General features: G+C 31.8%; 1 protein-coding gene across 1 annotated transcript in view; it reads left to right on the forward strand.

Moving 5' to 3' along the window:
* The window catches only part of LOC111631068, a 50,708-nt gene that overhangs the window by 11,571 nt on the left and 20,099 nt on the right, over positions 1-19,038 (forward strand). Inside the window, exon 5 of the mRNA XM_023375261.1 lies at positions 5,529-5,758. Within this exon, the coding sequence (XP_023231029.1) occupies positions 5,529-5,758 (230 nt within the window). The remainder of the gene's footprint in view (positions 1-5,528; positions 5,759-19,038) is intronic.

Below are 19,038 nucleotides of genomic sequence, written 5' to 3' on the forward strand. Positions count from 1 at the left end.
TATTATAAACAGTATTAAAATTAGCGGAATAATAAGGTAATTGTTTTATAAAATAAGTTATATCTACATACCATAACAGTAGTAAGATGGAGTTTGAAGGTAGCACTGCTACAAGATGCAAAGAAGTTATGAGGGAGGTGTGTTACAGGCAACATCTGGAAAACAAGTAGTGACTAACATCTTAATGGCTAACCTTCATTATGGCCAACAATGGCAACCAAATGGCAACAATCACAATGGCCAACCCTTATGTCAAGCTACCATGTAACATAATGAAGCCACCTTAAGCCTGTCTCCTCTACACCCATTTATTGCNCATTTGTCAATAGAAAAATAGATATTTAAAACTATTCAGAAATAGTATTTCATTTGCATTTTAAGACACATTTAATAATTTTATTCTTTGTATTTCCATAACATACATGTCATATTTTTTATGTATTAGTTCTACATATATTTAGTAATACTAATACATATGAAAAGTTATACAATGAAACTACCAAGTGGAAAAAATATCCAATTGATAGTAGTCATTTTATTAAGAAATTTTCACTAAAATTTGACAATAAACTGTAGTACTTCAGTTCCATATTTGAGTCTTTTATTTTAATATTCTCACCCAGTGGTTTTGTTGTAAGACCTCTTGCATTCTTATTTCTCCATGTCCGAATAGGTCTGACCATGTCATTGTTCAGAATGCACTCCAATTGGTAGAAAAGTAAAGATGTCCAATTGCAAGGGTATAAGAATGAGGAAAATTGTGCTGGCCATCTTTTCCCTTTTTGGGCTGCTTCTCTTTGGAGTAAACCTTTGAGCAAAGGGGCATAGGAAATTGTTTGAAAAGAAAGAAACTCTTTAGCCTGAGTATCACACACAACTAGGATATATGCATATAGATATACATATATTGAAAGGATCATGCTCTCTTTGAAACAGTGCAGCAGAGACGGATCCCTAACAGAAGAAAAAGGAGAAGGAGAAAGTGACTGAAATCAAGATACTGTACATTCAGTGAGTTCTTCATGCATTAAATATTCCTCATACCAAAATGCTCAGAGGCGAGAACTTCTCGATATCTGATAACCCATGAGATATGGGCAATGAGTCTAAAGAGTGTTATTGTCAAATTTAGGTCCCCTTCACTAGGTAGGATAAGTTTTAAATGATTTATATATTAGAAAAGTGTAAGTATCTGTTAAATTTTTTTAGTATTCTTTGAGATATTTTGTTGTTATTATGATAATGACAAAAACTGGGAAATTGAGAATATCAAGATATTATTGATAATGATTCTTCTAGTGATAAATGATTACTTTTTATTAACGAGATTCTGTCATCCGTAATTTACTTAAATATACTTTTAATATACTTAAAGTGCTTGACTTCCAAAATTAAGTCTAGTATTATTTAAGGAACTATCAAATAGAAAAATAATTTTAATATAATAAATAATCTATCAGAATGTTAAAGATAATAATGAAGAACATAATAACAATCCACAAAACCTTTTTTTACAAGTGTTATGTCCATAACAAACGCCACAAACGCTTTCGACCTCCACCGAGGTCTGCTTCAGGTGGTGACTGACTGCATTTCCTCCTGACCATTGTAATGATGACGCATGAGATGTAAATAGTTGTTCGTGTCGGGTTTCACCCCTCCGCCTGTCCCAGTTTGAATTCCTCAAACAAATACCTCCATGCCTGGGCAATTGTTTCACCATCCTTGAAGTTGATGCAGGTGCCCCCACTGTTAGCTTTATATATCGCCCAGGCCTCCAGGTGATGGATGTGATCTGTTTGAAACGCTTGCCTGATTAGTCTGGTATTACGGAAGTCTGCCAATATTTCAGGGTCGGTAACGTAGGACGACAAGGCAGTGATGTGCCTGTTATTTTTAATATCTGCTTGATGTTCACGTAACCGTTTTTGTGTTGAGCAGATGGTGGAGCCAATGTAAACCAAGTCCCTATGGAATCTATCGTCCCTGATGGGGATGGAGTATACCCCTGGTGCCCTGATGAGATCTATCGCGTCCTTGATGTTGCGCAGCATGTCGTAAATAGTGTCAGTTCTCATGTATGCGATCTTCGTGTGGTTATGGTAAGCAATCTCCCTGTATAGGGGGTCTAAATGAGAGTTGAACCGGACAACCGCACGCCTAACGTTCTTATTGGGATGGAGGTTGTCGTCTGGCAAAGGCAGCAGGCTGTCACTGCGGCGTGGGAGACAGTGGGTGTAAGCACAGGCTAAACTGTGAACCATGCCTTTGCTATAGCCATGCTCAAGGGCGATTTTTTCTATGCGTCAGAGCTCTAGCCGGGTGTCGCAGTCAATTGTGTGGTGAGTGAAGGCCCGTCTGGTGAGGGCATGGAAGGCCGCAATTTTGTAAACAAAGGGGTCGGAGGAGTTTGCAAGGATGAAAAGTGGGAGCTGATCTGGTTTACGGTAAATGCTCATTTCTAGCTTACCACCCTGAGGCATATCTTAACATCTAGAAAATGTGCACTCAAGTTGCTAACCTGATCCAAGCTGAGGGTGAGGTATGCATTGTCATTCATGGCCAACAAAAAATCGTCAAGCTTTTGTCAAGCTGTGGAGTTTGTTACAGACATAACACTTGTATAAAAAGGTTTCGTAGATTGTTATTTATCAATGCAGTGTTAAGTTGTTGGAAGTCATTTTTTGTGTTAAGAACATAATATTGATCATGAGTGGATTAAATTGAGAATAATAATAATACAGTCGACCCCCGTATAAGATCATTGATTATTCCGTTTTATATGAATTCCATGTTGTACGAGTCACTTAAATTTTACAAATACGTGAGCCGTTCACAGCCCGGTACACATATTTGTAAAATTAAAGTGACTCGTACAACATGGAATTCATATAAAACGGAATAATCAATGATCTTATATGGGGGTCGACTGTATTATTATTATTCTCAATTTAATCCACTCATGATCAATATTATGTTCTTAACACAAAAAATGACTTCCAACAACTTAACACTGCATTGATAAATAACAATCTACGAAACCTTTTTATACAAGTGTTATGTCTGTAACAAACTCCACAGCTTGACAAAAGCTTGACGATTTTTTGTTGGCCATGAATGACAATGCATACCTCACCCTCAGCTTGGATCAGGTTAGCAACTTGAGTGCACATTTTCTAGATGTTAAGATATGCCTCAGGGTGGTAAGCTAGAAATGAGCATTTACCGTAAACCAGATCAGCTCCCACTTTTCATCCTTGCAAACTCCTCCGACCCCTTTGTTTACAAAATTGCGGCCTTCCATGCCCTCACCAGACGGGCCTTCACTCACCACACAATTGACTGCGACACCCGGCTAGAGCTCTGACGCATAGAAAAAATCGCCCTTGAGCATGGCTATAGCAAAGGCATGGTTCACAGTTTAGCCTGTGCTTACACCCACTGTCTCCCACGCCGCAGTGACAGCCTGCTGCCTTTGCCAGACGACAACCTCCATCCCAATAAGAACGTTAGGCGTGCGGTTGTCCGGTTCAACTCTCATTTAGACCCCCTATACAGGGAGATTGCTTACCATAACCACACGAAGATCGCATACATGAGAACTGACACTATTTACGACATGCTGCGCAACATCAAGGACGCGATAGATCTCATCAGGGCACCAGGGGTATACTCCATCCCCATCAGGGACGATAGATTCCATAGGGACTTGGTTTACATTGGCTCCACCATCTGCTCAACACAAAAACGGTTACGTGAACATCAAGCAGATATTAAAAATAACAGGCACATCACTGCCTTGTCGTCCTACGTTACCGACCCTGAAATATTGGCAGACTTCCGTAATACCAGACTAATCAGGCAAGCGTTTCAAACAGATCACATCCATCACCTGGAGGCCTGGGCGATATATAAAGCTAACAGTGGGGGCACCTGCATCAACTTCAAGGATGGTGAAACAATTGCCCAGGCATGGAGGTATTTGTTTGAGGAATTCAAACTGGGACAGGCGGAGGGGTGAAACCCGACACGAACAACTATTTACATCTCATGCGTCATCATTACAATGGTCAGGAGGAAATGCAGTCAGTCACCACCTGAAGCAGACCTCGGTGGAGGTCGAAAGCGTTTGTGGCGTTTGTTATGGACATAACACTTGTAAAAAAAGGTTTTGTGGATTGTTATTATGTTCTTCATTATTATCTTTAACATTCTGATAGATTATTTATTATATTAAAATTATTTTTCTATTTGATAGTTCCTTAAATAATACTAGACTTAATTTTGGAAGTCAAGCACTTTAAGTATATTAAAAGTATATTTAAGTAAATTACGGATGACAGAATCTCGTTAATAAAAAGTAATCATTTATCACTAGAAGAATCATTATCAATAATATCTTGATATTCTCAATTTCCCAGTTTTTGTCATTATCATAATAACAACAAAATATCTCAAAGAATACTAAAAAAATTTAACAGATACTTACACTTTTCTAATATATAAATCATTTAAAACTTATCCTACCTAGTGAAGGGGACCTAAATTTGACAATAACACTCTTTAGACTCATTGCCCATATCTCATGGGTTATCAGATATCGAGAAGTTCTCGCCTCTGAGCATTTTGGTATGAGGAATATTTAATGCATGAAGAACTCACTGAATGTACAGTATCTTGATTTCAGTCACTTTCTCCTTCTCCTTTTTCTTCTGTTAGGGATCCGTCTCTGCTGCACTGTTTCAAAGAGAGCATGATCCTTTCAATATATGTATATCTATATGCATATATCCTAGTTGTGTGTGATACTCAGGCTAAAGAGTTTCTTTCTTTTCAAACAATTTCCTATGCCCCTTTGCTCAAAGGTTTACTCCAAAGAGAAGCAGCCCAAAAAGGGAAAAGATGGCCAGCACAATTTTCCTCATTCTTATACCCTTGCAATTGGACATCTTTACTTTTCTACCAATTGGAGTGCATTCTGAACAATGACATGGTCAGACCTATTCGGACATGGAGAAATAAGAATGCAAGAGGTCTTACAACAAAACCACTGGGTGAGAATATTAAAATAAAAGACTCAAATATGGAACTGAAGTACTACAGTTTATTGTCAAATTTTAGTGAAAATTTCTTAATAAAATGACTACTATCAATTGGATATTTTTTCCACTTGGTAGTTTCATTGTATAACTTTTCATATGTATTAGTATTACTAAATATATGTAGAACTAATACATAAAAAATATGACATGTATGTTATGGAAATACAAAGAATAAAATTATTAAATGTGTCTTAAAATGCAAATGAAATACTATTTCTGAATAGTTTTAAATATCTATTTTTCTATTGACAAATGCAGATGAAATCAGATTTGAAAAAAAATGCTATCTGTTCTTAGTGTTTAATACAGTGATGAAAAAGTATTCTCTCTCATGAATATTAACTGTAGAATAAGAAACAATGTTAATTAAAAAATTATAAAATTTATAAAATTATATATATTTTTAAGATGATTGTCTTGTTCTATTTGCAGTGTCAATAACATTATAACGTTAATAGATTTTGCATATTGCCGGAATCTGCAGGAATTATATTTACGGAAAAATAAAATTGAAGATCTAAATGAAGTGTGTTATCTTCAAGTATTACCTAGACTTCACAGCTTGTGGCTTGCTGAAAATCCGTGTGCAGAAACAGAATCTTATCGTTTGACAGTTCTTCGAGCTCTACCACATCTGCAAAAATTAGATAATATTAGTAAGTTAAAACACAAATTAAAATATAAACTTATTATTGGAAAATTTTAATTCATTATAAAAAATGAAAAAATTTTAATTTATTTTTAAATTTTTAATAATGATTACAAAGGTAATAAATACCATAGGCAAGAAATACTTTTCCGCAATAAACAATAAAACAACCTCCCTTTTAAAAACAAAATAGCAATGAATTGAACCTTAAAAGAAATTCCAGGATTGCAAATTCTAACATTTTTGATCTTCCTCAGGATTCTTTAATTTGGAATGTGGAAATTTAATCTATTTAAATTATTTTAAAATCTTTTTAAGGGAATTAGTTAAAAATTCTCGGTTTTATGTTTTTTAAATAATTCTTAAAAACATTCCATTTCTGCATTCCAATTTAAAGAATCCTGAGGAAGATTGTCTTTGAAGATCAAAAATGTTAGAATTTGCAATAGATTATCCTGGAATTTCTTTTAAGGTTCAATTTGTTGCTATTTTGGAAGATGTATCCAGGTTTGCAGAGTTTGAACCTTTTAAAAACACAAATAAAAATCATTTAAAATAGAATGTATAAAAAATGGGTAATAATACAATGGAAGAAATTTATGAAAAATAAAATAAGATTAAAAGAAATTTTATTAAGATACAGTGGATGATCGGTTAACGAACATAATCCATTCCAAGACTGTGTTCGCTGTCAGAATTGTTTGTTAACCGATTATTAATTTACCATAAATTTTTATGGGAATATGATTAATCTGTTCTGCATACCCCCAAAAATAAAAAATTATATACTTTCTTACTACATTATATGTAATNTGTATAGATATTGATAATAAATTTAATTCTATTGTATTTTATTTCTTTTATTCTTTATTTCATTTTAACAAATTTAAATACATAATTTTGGCCATTTCTTGTTTTCTTCAATATGTTTTTATTCAATTTCAAAAAGAATATTAAAGCTCTAGCATTTTTGTTGTTCCACGTACCGTTAGAAAAAAAAAAAATATCGAGTATTTTTCATTTCTAGTGTAATATTAGTTTATTTGACTTAATTTTTACAAGATTGTTGCTGACTAAAAAGGCTTTCTGCCTAAGGCCGCTCTTTGAAGTACCGGCTAGACTGGGGGTCACCAAACTACGGCCTGTGAGGTCGGTTCGTCCTGCCCATCGCCGCACTGTGCCACAAATAGGCTAAAATGTATTTATTTATATGGAAACATCCTAGATTGTAGATATACTTACTATGTAGAAACATTAAAATTACTGAATCAATTTTTGGCATTCTTACTTACAATCTGATTTTTGTATTTGATAGTAATATAATTTTTAGATAAATCAGTGAAATAAAAACTTTGGCAACTTTTTGCGACTTTGGATATCAGAGTGCATTTTGTATAAATACCAGTATCTTCAATGAAGTTTCAAAGAAAAGCGATTATGAACTTGCTGTAGCCATCATGTTTGTGTAAACACGATGGCTACAGCAAGTGTATTGGTAAACAAATATGTTGGTTGTCTTTATTTTTTTGTGTATTTGGTATGATGTATTGAACAAAATGGTTATACGGCCCACGCTCATCATTCTCTCGGTTATCTGACATGCTGTGAAAAAAGTTTGGTGACCCCTGGACCCTGGACAAATGAACTTCACACCCCTTGTTAATCTAGTGATGTCCCGTTCGGGGTCCTTTGCCCATATGTAATTATTATTCAATAAAATTATACGATAAAACAATAAAAGTAACTAATACAATATCCATAATATAAATAATGTCCAGGATATTCCAGATTAAAGTAAAAATATATAAAAAATTTGTTATACAGTAGAATTTGCTTATTGTAATCACAGATATCATTATCAGTCATTTATGCTACCAAAGAAAGCATGATTTAAAACAATAAGTCAAAATACATTTTATGAAACTGTTCTTTTTGTAGTCACAACTGCAATAAATAAATAAATTTTATCAAAAAGTTATAAACATCCTACAGACTTTATAAATGATTGTAGAAAGATAACTTTTTTTAAATCACTGAAGGTTTTTTTTTTTTCAGTTTGTCAACACAGTCTCTTCTTGACTTGCAATGGGTTTATGTTCTGAAAAACAAATTGTAATTCAAAAATAAAAATACTATAAATAAAAAAGACTATATGCAATCAGATAGCAGTTTAGAGAAGTAAATTTTAGAAAATAATAGAAAAGTGATATTTATTGCATATTTCATGTTTGAATTGATGTGTTTTTCAGATATGCTGCCACAAAATTGAAATAATACTTCAAAAATGGAAGTGAGTAAAACAATTATTAACATTGTCAAACAAATCAGATGGAAGCTTTAAGATTTACATTATTTACTGTTTGTTAGGACATGAAATGAATTTCATTATGCAAAAAATATTAGAAAAATTAAGAAAAATAGTAGAAAAGAATACACTAAAACTTTGAAAATTGTTAATGCTAAAGTGTTTGAAAACAAGAATTATCTTTGTTCAAAAGAGTATATAAATCTGTTAAAATATGAAGATAAACAAGCTAATTTTGAGAATTTTTGGAAACTGAAAGATTTTAAAAAACAGAATTTATTTTTATTTGGAAAGTTCATAAATGAATAATAGAACAAAGAAGACTCAGAATTTACTAAGTGAGAATCTGTCTGCTGGTTACAAATACAGTGAATGAGATTTCTAAAACCTTCCCATATAAAATGTTCTGTAAGATATCTTTAGATCTTTCTGAAATCTGTGTTTTAGATCTTTCACCCAAAAGAGGAAGGCCAAATATATTAAAATATTCAATAACTTCTATTATGTTACCATTAGACTACTAACAAAAGAACCATTTTTAAAATTAATTGTGTATCTAAAAAATTAAGAAAGAATAAAAAACCATTAATTAATCAAAATCATGGTTGTAAAATGTAAATTTGTTTTTGACTTTTTTCTAATAAATTTAATTATTTTTTATTGAAATAAGTCACTTTTTAAATACACAATTAATTTTGAAAATGGTCTCTGTCATTTGACATCTGGAAAACACATTTACTTGAATTCTACAAATAAAATTTTTACAATCGTAGAAAATATTTATATTATAAGACCACATACATCTATTGCATAATACATTATGTGGTCCACTCATGATGATTATTGATTTGGATTCCAAACATAAAATGTCAATGATTTTAAAACACACTTATACTTTGGATAAGTAAAAATAACTTAAGTATGTAATGTTAATTAATTATTGCATAAAAATATTTTTATAATTTAAGCAGTTCTTTGACTATTTCTGATTTCTATTAAATTAAACATGTATCCTTGAAATTAGCTGAATTTATTTACTTATTTAAAAAAACCTTGTAATTGTAAAAATGTATGTTGATTTTTAATGGATACTTGATTTATATTGGTAAGGACTCTGGTTCTAAGGGTGACTGTTAAATTCAGATTCTATTTACTGTACTTGGTATAGCATGGCCAAAATGACCCTGCTACAAATAAATTTAATCAATATTGTACTGTGTATATTTTAATATTTTATCGCATGCATAATAATTTAAGTAAAATACAATATTTTTTTAATTGTAATGTTTTACTACAGTCAAGCATTTTCAACATTAATTATGTATTCATGATTTATATTAATTTTTTTTTTCCAGTATGTAAATATTGATTTCAAAGTAATTAATCTTCAGTATGACTATTCTTACCGAGAACATAGTGTTATCTCGAACAAGAGCTCAAGATTTAAACAGTGTGCGGAAATTAAATTGTTGGTAAGTTTGCAGTTTTATAAATGTTACATTAGTGGTAGAATTGCTATAAATTTTCTTAGAATAATCTGTAGAGTAATAAATAAGTTATAAACTTTAACATGATAGAAACTGATGTTAAAGACATTTGAACTGTTGTATAAAAAATGATGTTGTGATGATGGTGGTATGAAATGTTCCCGTTTACACGGTCTAAAAGAACACAGTACACACTTCCTTTGTAACAATAACAATACAAAAAAACACTTTAATGTCTCCAAATCAGCGAGTGACTCTCTGGCACTCCACAATCAAGCAACACTCAGGCACCCGACAATTATTGGTAATTACAATACTGGTTCTTGACCAGCCACGCAGCTACCCACTCTGGTTAGCTCCCTGGTCAGTACTGCGGTCAGCACTCCTCTCAGCACTGCCTCCACACACAACTCTGACTCTACACACACCCAAAGGGAAGCACACAAATTTTCCCTCTCTCACCATTTTTCCCTCTCTAGGCGGGACAATCTCCCCCACATTCTTGGGGATACTGTTACCTCACCTACCTGACACGTGTGACCAAGCTGTGGACCACCACTTGCTGACATCCACACACCTGACACATGTCTGACACATGTTACAAATGAACTTAACATGAACTATAATGAAACTGCTGAATTATTTAACTTTTCTTTTAAATATAAACAACACATTAACATTTTGAAGTAATAAATTACTTTATTTTAAACAAAGCCCTAAAAGTTAATAAAACTTGGCAATGTAAATAAATTCTGGTATATTCAGGAACCCATCTTTTTGTTAAAAAGAAATGTCTCTAGTCAAAATTAAGTCTAAAATCTAGTCTAAGAGTTTAAGCTGACGATGGTCAGCTTAAACTCTTAGAATAACATAGAAAGTATAAATTAATAATCTTCATTTTTTTTTATAATAAAAAGTTAGCTCCTTGAAATTAGCTGAATTTATTTACTTATTTATTAAATGAAGTCCAAGATTGAATATTCAAAGTCAAATGCAATTGAATATGAAAATAATTTACCTCTTAATTTGTATCTATGAATCAGTGGCATGCCGTCATTGGAAGCAGTGGATGCGCCACTTCCCTTGTATTTTCTAAAAAATAAATACATATTAATTTTAATTATATGAAAATAATTGCACAATATTTTATTATAACCGCATTATGTATCTTATTACAAATTTCTATACTACGTGTGAAAAAAACATAGTATCGCTATTGTATATTCGAATATTAGTGGCGGAGTGGAAGCGCTGTATTGTCAGCATTCAAAAAGCCAGATTCGCGCATGCGCTTTACAGAGCACCAACCTCACCCGGTTTAGCTGGTGGAAGCCGAGGTTCTTGGGTGGATGCTACACGTATACCGCATCGAATTCTATCCATGACTGGTTCTGGGCTGTTAGCCACCCGCCTGCTAGATATTTGGGCGCCCTCACCTGATTACGTGAATCGCGAGTAGATTTATAACTTAACCCAACCGATAAGAATTTACTGGTATGTTTTCATGATAGTTCTGTATAGTTGACAGGAGTTTTAAAAAAATCCATTAAAATATTTCATATTTTTATTCCGCTCTTCGATTTTATATTACTCATGGATTTCAATGTTAAACCAGTGATATTACGATTTCGTATATCCCATCTCTAAGGGGATGTAGAAAAAAACGTGTACAATTCTTGTATAATGTTAAAAAATTAACTGTTACTTTGACATCATCATTTATGACTAAATTTAATGAATGAGAGAGATGCACAAGATACAGAAAAAGCTCTAGAATTTATTTTCCTTACATTTACGATTTATATATCCGTTTGTCATACAAATTTGTCTTTCCACTTTTTTCCCGAGACTACAAATATTTGAGTACAAAGTAACTGGTTTCAACTTATTTCTACTTAAGAAGTAGTTAAATAATTAAGTGATTAGGGAATTGGGGACATAAACAAAACCCCGATGAAAGGCCAAAATTTTACTTAAACGAAAGCTTAACTGAACCATTTCTAGCCGAGTACAGTGGAGACTGATTTCTTTGTATTATTAATGTAATAAAGACAGAAATTTTTCCAGTTCAACAAGAGTGACTGAAAAGTTGTACATTCTGGAAATTTCTGAGGACACTTGGTCCTAAAACAGATTAGTTAGAAAACAAATGACTATTAAGTTTAACATACTTAAATTTTTACAGCTATGGTGAGAAATGTTTAAAATCTACAACAGCCCTGTCACGTCCTTTGAGATATACTAGTGATGCGACAAAAGAGGTATTTGACATTGGCCGGTATCAGCATCCTAGGGATTTGGCAGTCCGCATGTATGCACGCTCTGCAACTGTCTTTGATTCCATCCATTAGCCACTCGTAGGGAGCTAAAGTGGTAGTAGGGAGTAGGGACTAAGTGCATTGTTTTAAGATTTAAAAAGTAAAGAATATTTTATATTTTTATGTGTTTCTTTACAAAGCTGTATTTAATTATAATTTTCTTTAAAACTATATTAATATAATTGAAGAATATTTTGTACCAGATATGTACCGGTACATCCACCACACATTTTATTTCACCAAGTAAGTTTTTATTATTTTATTTTTAATTGTAGCCCTTATATCGTGGTTAGTGATTCGTAATGTAATTGTGATATTAAAAATATATTTAGAGAAGTCTACAGTTTTTACTGGCTTATCGAATAAACAATACAAATGGACCCGAGACCATCACTGACGCGCAATTGACTGATTGCCTCTGGATATCGGCTTCTTACAGAAACACAGCTTCCCTATTATCAAATGTCACGGCATGCCACTGCTATGAATGATTGCAATACTTTCACTTTTTAATTATTTAAAATTCAAGTTCAAACAATTAGAATATTCTCCGTAGTATATATAAGACACATCCAGAAAATAAAGAATGTTTGTGCATAACATTCTATGCTGGTAAATTAGTGCCATTGATTCAAGATCAATTTGTTCTCTGGTGTATTAGCTTAGCATGTATAGAGTTTCATTAACAGCAGGCTTATTGTTACTGTTTTGTCAAGAATTAAAATGTGTACAAAAATTGAAAATTCTGCCAAGTGCAAAGTGTTACTTGGCTTTTAAACATGTAGAAAGTTTGTCCTAAAGAATTCATAAACAAATCATGGAAGTGTATGGTAATCACATTATGAATGAAGCAAGTGTGAGGAAACAATGTTTAATGTTTAATCAAGGAGGATAATGGTGTGACCACACTCCACTGCAGCCACTCAAGCTGTGCTTCAGAAATTTGCTTGGAATGTTTTCAACTACTTGCCATATAGACCTGACCCCCAATGGCTTTCACTTCTTTCCCAAGCTGAAAGAGTTTTTGGGGCGATTTGGAATATTTTGGAACAGATGATGAGGTAAAAGAAGCTGTTGCTAACTGGCTGAAAGAACTGGTGATAAAAGTCTGTGACAAAGGAATCTAAAAATTAGTGTTGTGCTATTACATAATTTGATTGCTTTAATTGTAATGATTACTATGTAGAAAAGTAGCTGGTCTTGTACTAATTACTTAACTTTTTCCTATCCTTACTGCTTTTTTTCTTTTTTACAGTCATATATTTTTCATTTTTTGGATGCCCCTTGTATATTCTATTTTAAAACTAAGTTTTAAAATAGAATATACAAGGGGCATAATATTTTAATAATAATTTTATTTTGCTGTTTGTGTATTTTATTTTAATACACAATTTTGTTTTGATCTGATGCAGTTATCATCAATCTTCATTCTGATTTTAATGTTTAATTGAAAACTTTCAAGTATGTTTACAATTTGTTCGCAAATCATAAAAAATTAATCTTATTTTTATTGTCATAAGAAATATGATTATAAGTATGAAGGAAAACATTTAGTTTTATTTGTAATTAACAAGAATAACAATTTTCATCACATATGTACAGTACATTATTTTACTATTAACTGTCATTATATGACAAGTTATACAGTAAAAGGATAGTAAATTACAAACTATATTCAGTAAATTTAAGAATTAGGCTTGCAGATGAAAATTATCTTGCTTTTGCCCAGTATATTGTGCTGATAGCAAATCTTTCTTTGATTCACTGTAATATTCTTAATAGACTAATACCTTTCTCACAGTGATATACTTTACATCTTTTATGAAATGAGTAAATGTTAAAACATTTATTTTAAATGTAAAAAGTTTCTTAACATTCATCAAACTTTTTACTTGTATAAAACTTTTAATAGTTTTACTTAAAGTTCGTTTAAGACAAAAATTTATTAAAAACAAATATATATATATATGTATGTATGTATGTTTGTACTTTATGTATAAGCTGTTATTAAAAATAATTTCATTATTGATTATTTCTATATCAGGCAATCAAATTAATGAACTGATAATTAAAATTTTTAAATTATGTTAAATAATAATTCCATAATATTAAATTGGTTAAAAATTCATCAAATAGAAAATTATTGATGTATATTTTATAAATGTAAATTAAAACATTAATTTGTTGTAGAAATTAATGCAAAATGGACACACATATAGTTAATTAATTACAAATAAATTTTTACACTAACAAAATTGTTTGCCTTCTTTTATAAAGTGTAAAAACAGTTCAATTCATTAATTCAGAACTGGCTATTGTAGGTTATATACTAGCAACAAATATGTGATGTAGTTATAAACACTGAGATAGCGATGTCTATTGTAAGTTTTGTAAACTGGGTATCTAAATATTGCAGAAATTCTTTTGCAATATTCTTCAGGCGTTGCTCTAAATCTCTTAGATTGGTTCTTAGTGCTCTAAGTACAATTTAAACTGTCATTTTCTTCTATAATCTTTCAACCTTGATTTGCAGGTTCTTATATTTAGTGACTTTTTTATAATTGTTTTCCTCCATCTTTTGTCACCTGGGACTGCATATTTATAGTTTGTATCTTGTTTTTCCATTAGCATAATGTCTGGGGTGTTATGAACTAGATCAGCAGTTCTTAACCTTTTTAGTGGTCAGCACCCATTGAATCTGAAAATAAGCTCTTTCACCCTCTTAAAAAAATGTGTGCATATTTTTTATTTAAGAAAAAACATTTATTGCATAAACAAATGCCGTATTTATTTACAATATATATATCACTATATAACATAAAAAGCAATATTTAAATTTTAATGGCTAGGTTGTTGTTTATTCATAATAATTCTATTAAAACGAGGCTCTTCTTTTTGAAACAGCCATGCGTAAGTCATCAGATGCATTTAAGTGATTTCTGGCTTTTGTTTTGATGTGCAAAAGTGCTGTATTCAAGGTGTGCAAATACATCTCAACTAGTTTCTGTACTGCGCATGACAATGTGACTACATTAGCCAGGTCGAGGCCGAAGTTTTAAACACAGAAACGTGTACATCGGACGTTCAGCACCACTTTCCTGTAAGCCTAGAAGTTGACAATGGTGATTGGATTGTCAGTGGAATCATGCTCAACATTCCAAACACCATTGTCAAACTTCTACGCTTACAGGAAAGTGGCACTGAATGTCAGACGTACATGTTTTCACATTTAAAACTTTGGCCTCAACCTTGCTATTAACTGCATGTACTAACAACTGATGAAAAGCGCTATGTGCTGAGAGACGTAGAGTAGAGAGTGTAGAAGTGAGACGGTAGAGAATGAAGTGAGGATGTTGTGTTGCTGGGTACCACAGATTGTAGAGAACACGGGCTCCTCGTTTATATTTTTTAATTAATTTTTTTTTTGAAATTTCTCTCGCACCCCCTGAGGTGCATGCACCCCAGGTTAAGAACTGCTGAACTAGATGTTTATATGTCTGTCTGAGAATCCCAAAGTATTTTTTCCTCCTTGTTTTCAACAATTTTTTCTCTTATAATCATACTAAGTCTTCCTGCAATGAAAACCGTACTTTCTGTAAAGATTCCAGTGAATGATTGTCACTACTTTATTATGTCATTCAGGGTAGTCAGTTTGTGCAATTTTCTTGAGAACTTATGATGTGTTGAACAGTTTGTTCACATCTTTTTGCAGAAGTGGCATTTGGAATTATGATATGACTTTTCAGCCTGTGTTTTGATTGCATCTTTTTTTATGCTTTTTGTGCAACAAGAGTTAAACCTTCTGTTTCTTTCTTTAAAGTTCCTTTTCTTGACCACTATATATTCTTCTACTGTCAACTTTTCCTTCAGTATTCTTAAGATAATGGCCATGGAGAGTTTTATTCTTCCAGTTGTCCCTTTGTGTTGTCAATTGCTCTTTTTGGTATGCTTTCTTTGTTACTTTGATTTTCAGTAATTCAGCATTCTTAGCTTCTTTCAACATTTCCTCTTCACTTGCTTTTATGTATCTCAATAGACTTCTCTTTTCTCCTTCAACAGTTTGTTTGATCTGTAGTGATCCTTGTCCTCTTTCATAGTACAGAAGATAAAGTTTGTTAATGGATGTAGGGCATGGTTAATTGTCATTATTTTTCATGTTTTTCAGTCTAAAGCATCCAGTTCTGTCTGAATCCAGTCAATTATGCCAGCAATGTAACAAATAGCAGATACTACCCAGGTATTTATAGCTTTGATTGTATTTCCGTCATTCTGCTTTGATTTTGAAACTTTCTGTACCTACATAATATACGTGGTATTCTCTGCTGATCTTGCTTTTGACTTCATTGTGTTTGATGTTTTCTGTTTGTAAGATACCCGAGTATCTTTAGCTTTTTTTTAGGTAGTACACTATTTCACTTCCATCTGACATTTTTAAACTAGTTACAATCTTTCTTTTCTTTATTACTAAGGTTGCATATTTATCTAGTCTAAAATTAAAAACACTGTAAGTTCTTCAAATTCCATTTTCAAACATTGAAGCCTGTGGCATCCCATTTCTGAAAATTTTAATCTGAAGCAAGTCAGAAGTATACTGAAAGCTTTTGTTTTTCTGGATTTTCATATGTCTGTCAGGAGAATCTCAAGGTTAGTGTGTTTTAATTTTATATTATTGCCCAGTTTTGTTGAAGATCAAATTTTTTGTATTTATCTAGTCCAAAGTCCATTGCAATATTGTTACTAAAAATTCTGACAGTGTTCATCAGAGACTTGATTTCATCTGATGATTTTCCAAAAAGTTTCAGGTCATTCATGTACAAAAGATGAGATAGCCTTATGGATGTTTGTAAAGTCTGGTTGCCTTGCCCAATTATTATCATTATTATTACTATTAATTACATATTATTATCTTTAAATTTTAGTAAAGTAAGTCCCATGATTTTCAAATTTGACTTATGTTTAATAAATAAAATTATTAATTCCAGTTTGTTTTTAGTTTATCCTATGTGTAATTTATTTTTATTTTGTATCAATTTAGAAAGAGGTCAGCAAATTAAATTAAATTTTGAAAAAGAGTTGATATGCAAAAGAGGTTATATATTATATAAGTTTAGACCTCTAATCTAAACATACAGTATATAAAGAAATTACCAAAATCACAGAAGGAACACTTGAGTTCTTTAATGTTCTTTAAATTAATAGTCCAAATTAATATCACTTAAATTAATTAAAAACCTACTAATGTGAGGTGGGAATAAAGACTTATTACACCAGTGATAATAAGCACAAACACCCAGGTATCAATGGAATAAATTTAATAAAACGAGAAGGGGTGTACATAAAAATCAATTAAATTAACAATTAACATAAAATAATCAAAATAACCAAAATGCATTTCGGACTATCGGAATAGTCCCTCTTCAGTTGGTATACATATATAAAAAAGGTGAGATACTTAAACTTATACAAGACAAAGGAACCATTATAAAGATATGATCATTGAGCAACAAATGGGTGTAGAGGAGACAGGCTTAAGGTGGCTTCATTATGTTACATGGTAGCTTGACATAAGGGTTACTATTATAAACAGTATTAAAATTAGCGGAATAATAAGGTAATTGTTTTATAAAATAAGTTATATCTACATACCATAACAGTAGTAAGATGGAGTTTGAAGGTAGCACTGCTACAAGATGCAAAGAAGTTATGAGGGAGGTGTGTTACAGGCAACATCTGGAAAACAAGTAGTGACTAACATCTTAATGGCTAACCTTCATTATGGCCAACAATGGCAACCAAATGGCAACAATCACAATGGCCAACCCTTATGTCAAGCTACCATGTAACATAATGAAGCCACCTTAAGCCTGTCTCCTCTACACCCATTTATTGTTCAGTGATCATACCTTTATAACGGTTCCTTTGTCTTGTATAATTTTAAGTATCTCACCTTTTTTTTTATATATGTATGCCAACTGAAGAGGGACTATTCCGATAGTCCGAAATGCATTTTGGTTATTTCATGTTAATTGTTAATTTAATTGATTTTAATGTACACCCCTTCTCATTTTATTAAATGTATTCCATTGATACCTGGGTGTTTGTGCTTATTATCACTGTTGTGATAAGTCCTTATTCCCAACTCACATTAGTAGGTTTTTAATTAATTTAATTAAACCAAGGACAAAAAGCAATTTCTTTATATTAATTTAATATCACTTATTAGTCCCACATTTATCCACAACTTGAAATGTTCAGAATTTTTTATTTGTTTATTCCATATGTATCATTCATTCTGAATTTATTTTCATTCAAAAAACTTAATTTTTATATATATATATATATTTTTTTAGGGGCAGTGAATTATCAGATGTACATATTGTAAGAAGAATGCCAAATGTAGAAGTTCTTTCATTGAGGTCTGTATTTCTAACCTTTATTATTAAAAATAGACATAAATTATTGTTATTTAAATTTATCTTTGTTTAATCATTTCAAACAAATTACTAAATATATATCAATGATTTTAAAACAGAATAACATGCAAAATATAAATTTAATAAATAATAATAATAATAATAATAATAATAAACTGCAGATAAGAGTTCGGTAGGTTCCAGATAAGTTTTATAAAAAGCAAACAGAATTCCTCGAAATATAGCCGAAATTATTTTTATAGTCGCTCAAAAAGTAGTAAGTAGTCCAAATCTAATCCCCTAGAGCCCTACAAATATCTCACTATGCTACTTGTAGCCCAATCTTGAAACCCAGCCATATTTTGACATGGGCTAAGAGAAAAAAGAGTAGTCCATGAGTAAGATGACACCCGAAAATGGTTATTATAAAAACAAAGCCATGTAGACCAGTTTAGTTTTCTTTTACAGTAATGGGCACTTCAATCTAAACGAACGAGTTAACATACGTATATCTGAGTTTCGACAAAATTTTCACTTACAACTGTCTTTACGTACCACAGCAACTCATCCACACACGTACAGTACGTGCAATGTATGTACTGTACAGTACCATCGCTTACATTCATTCATATCCCAAAGCAAAGCCCTTGTGTGTCTCTCCCCGATGCCACTCCTAACACAAAGGTTTTCTCATTCACATTGTACAGTTCTAGTTAAGGTTATTTGTACGCTAGTTCTTTTCTGTTGTTTATCTTCCATTGTTC

Source organism: Centruroides sculpturatus, unplaced genomic scaffold, assembly GCF_000671375.1.
Source record: "Centruroides sculpturatus isolate CEXI.00-Female unplaced genomic scaffold, Cexi_2.0 scaffold654, whole genome shotgun sequence".
Classification (NCBI taxonomy): domain Eukaryota; kingdom Metazoa; phylum Arthropoda; class Arachnida; order Scorpiones; family Buthidae; genus Centruroides; species Centruroides sculpturatus.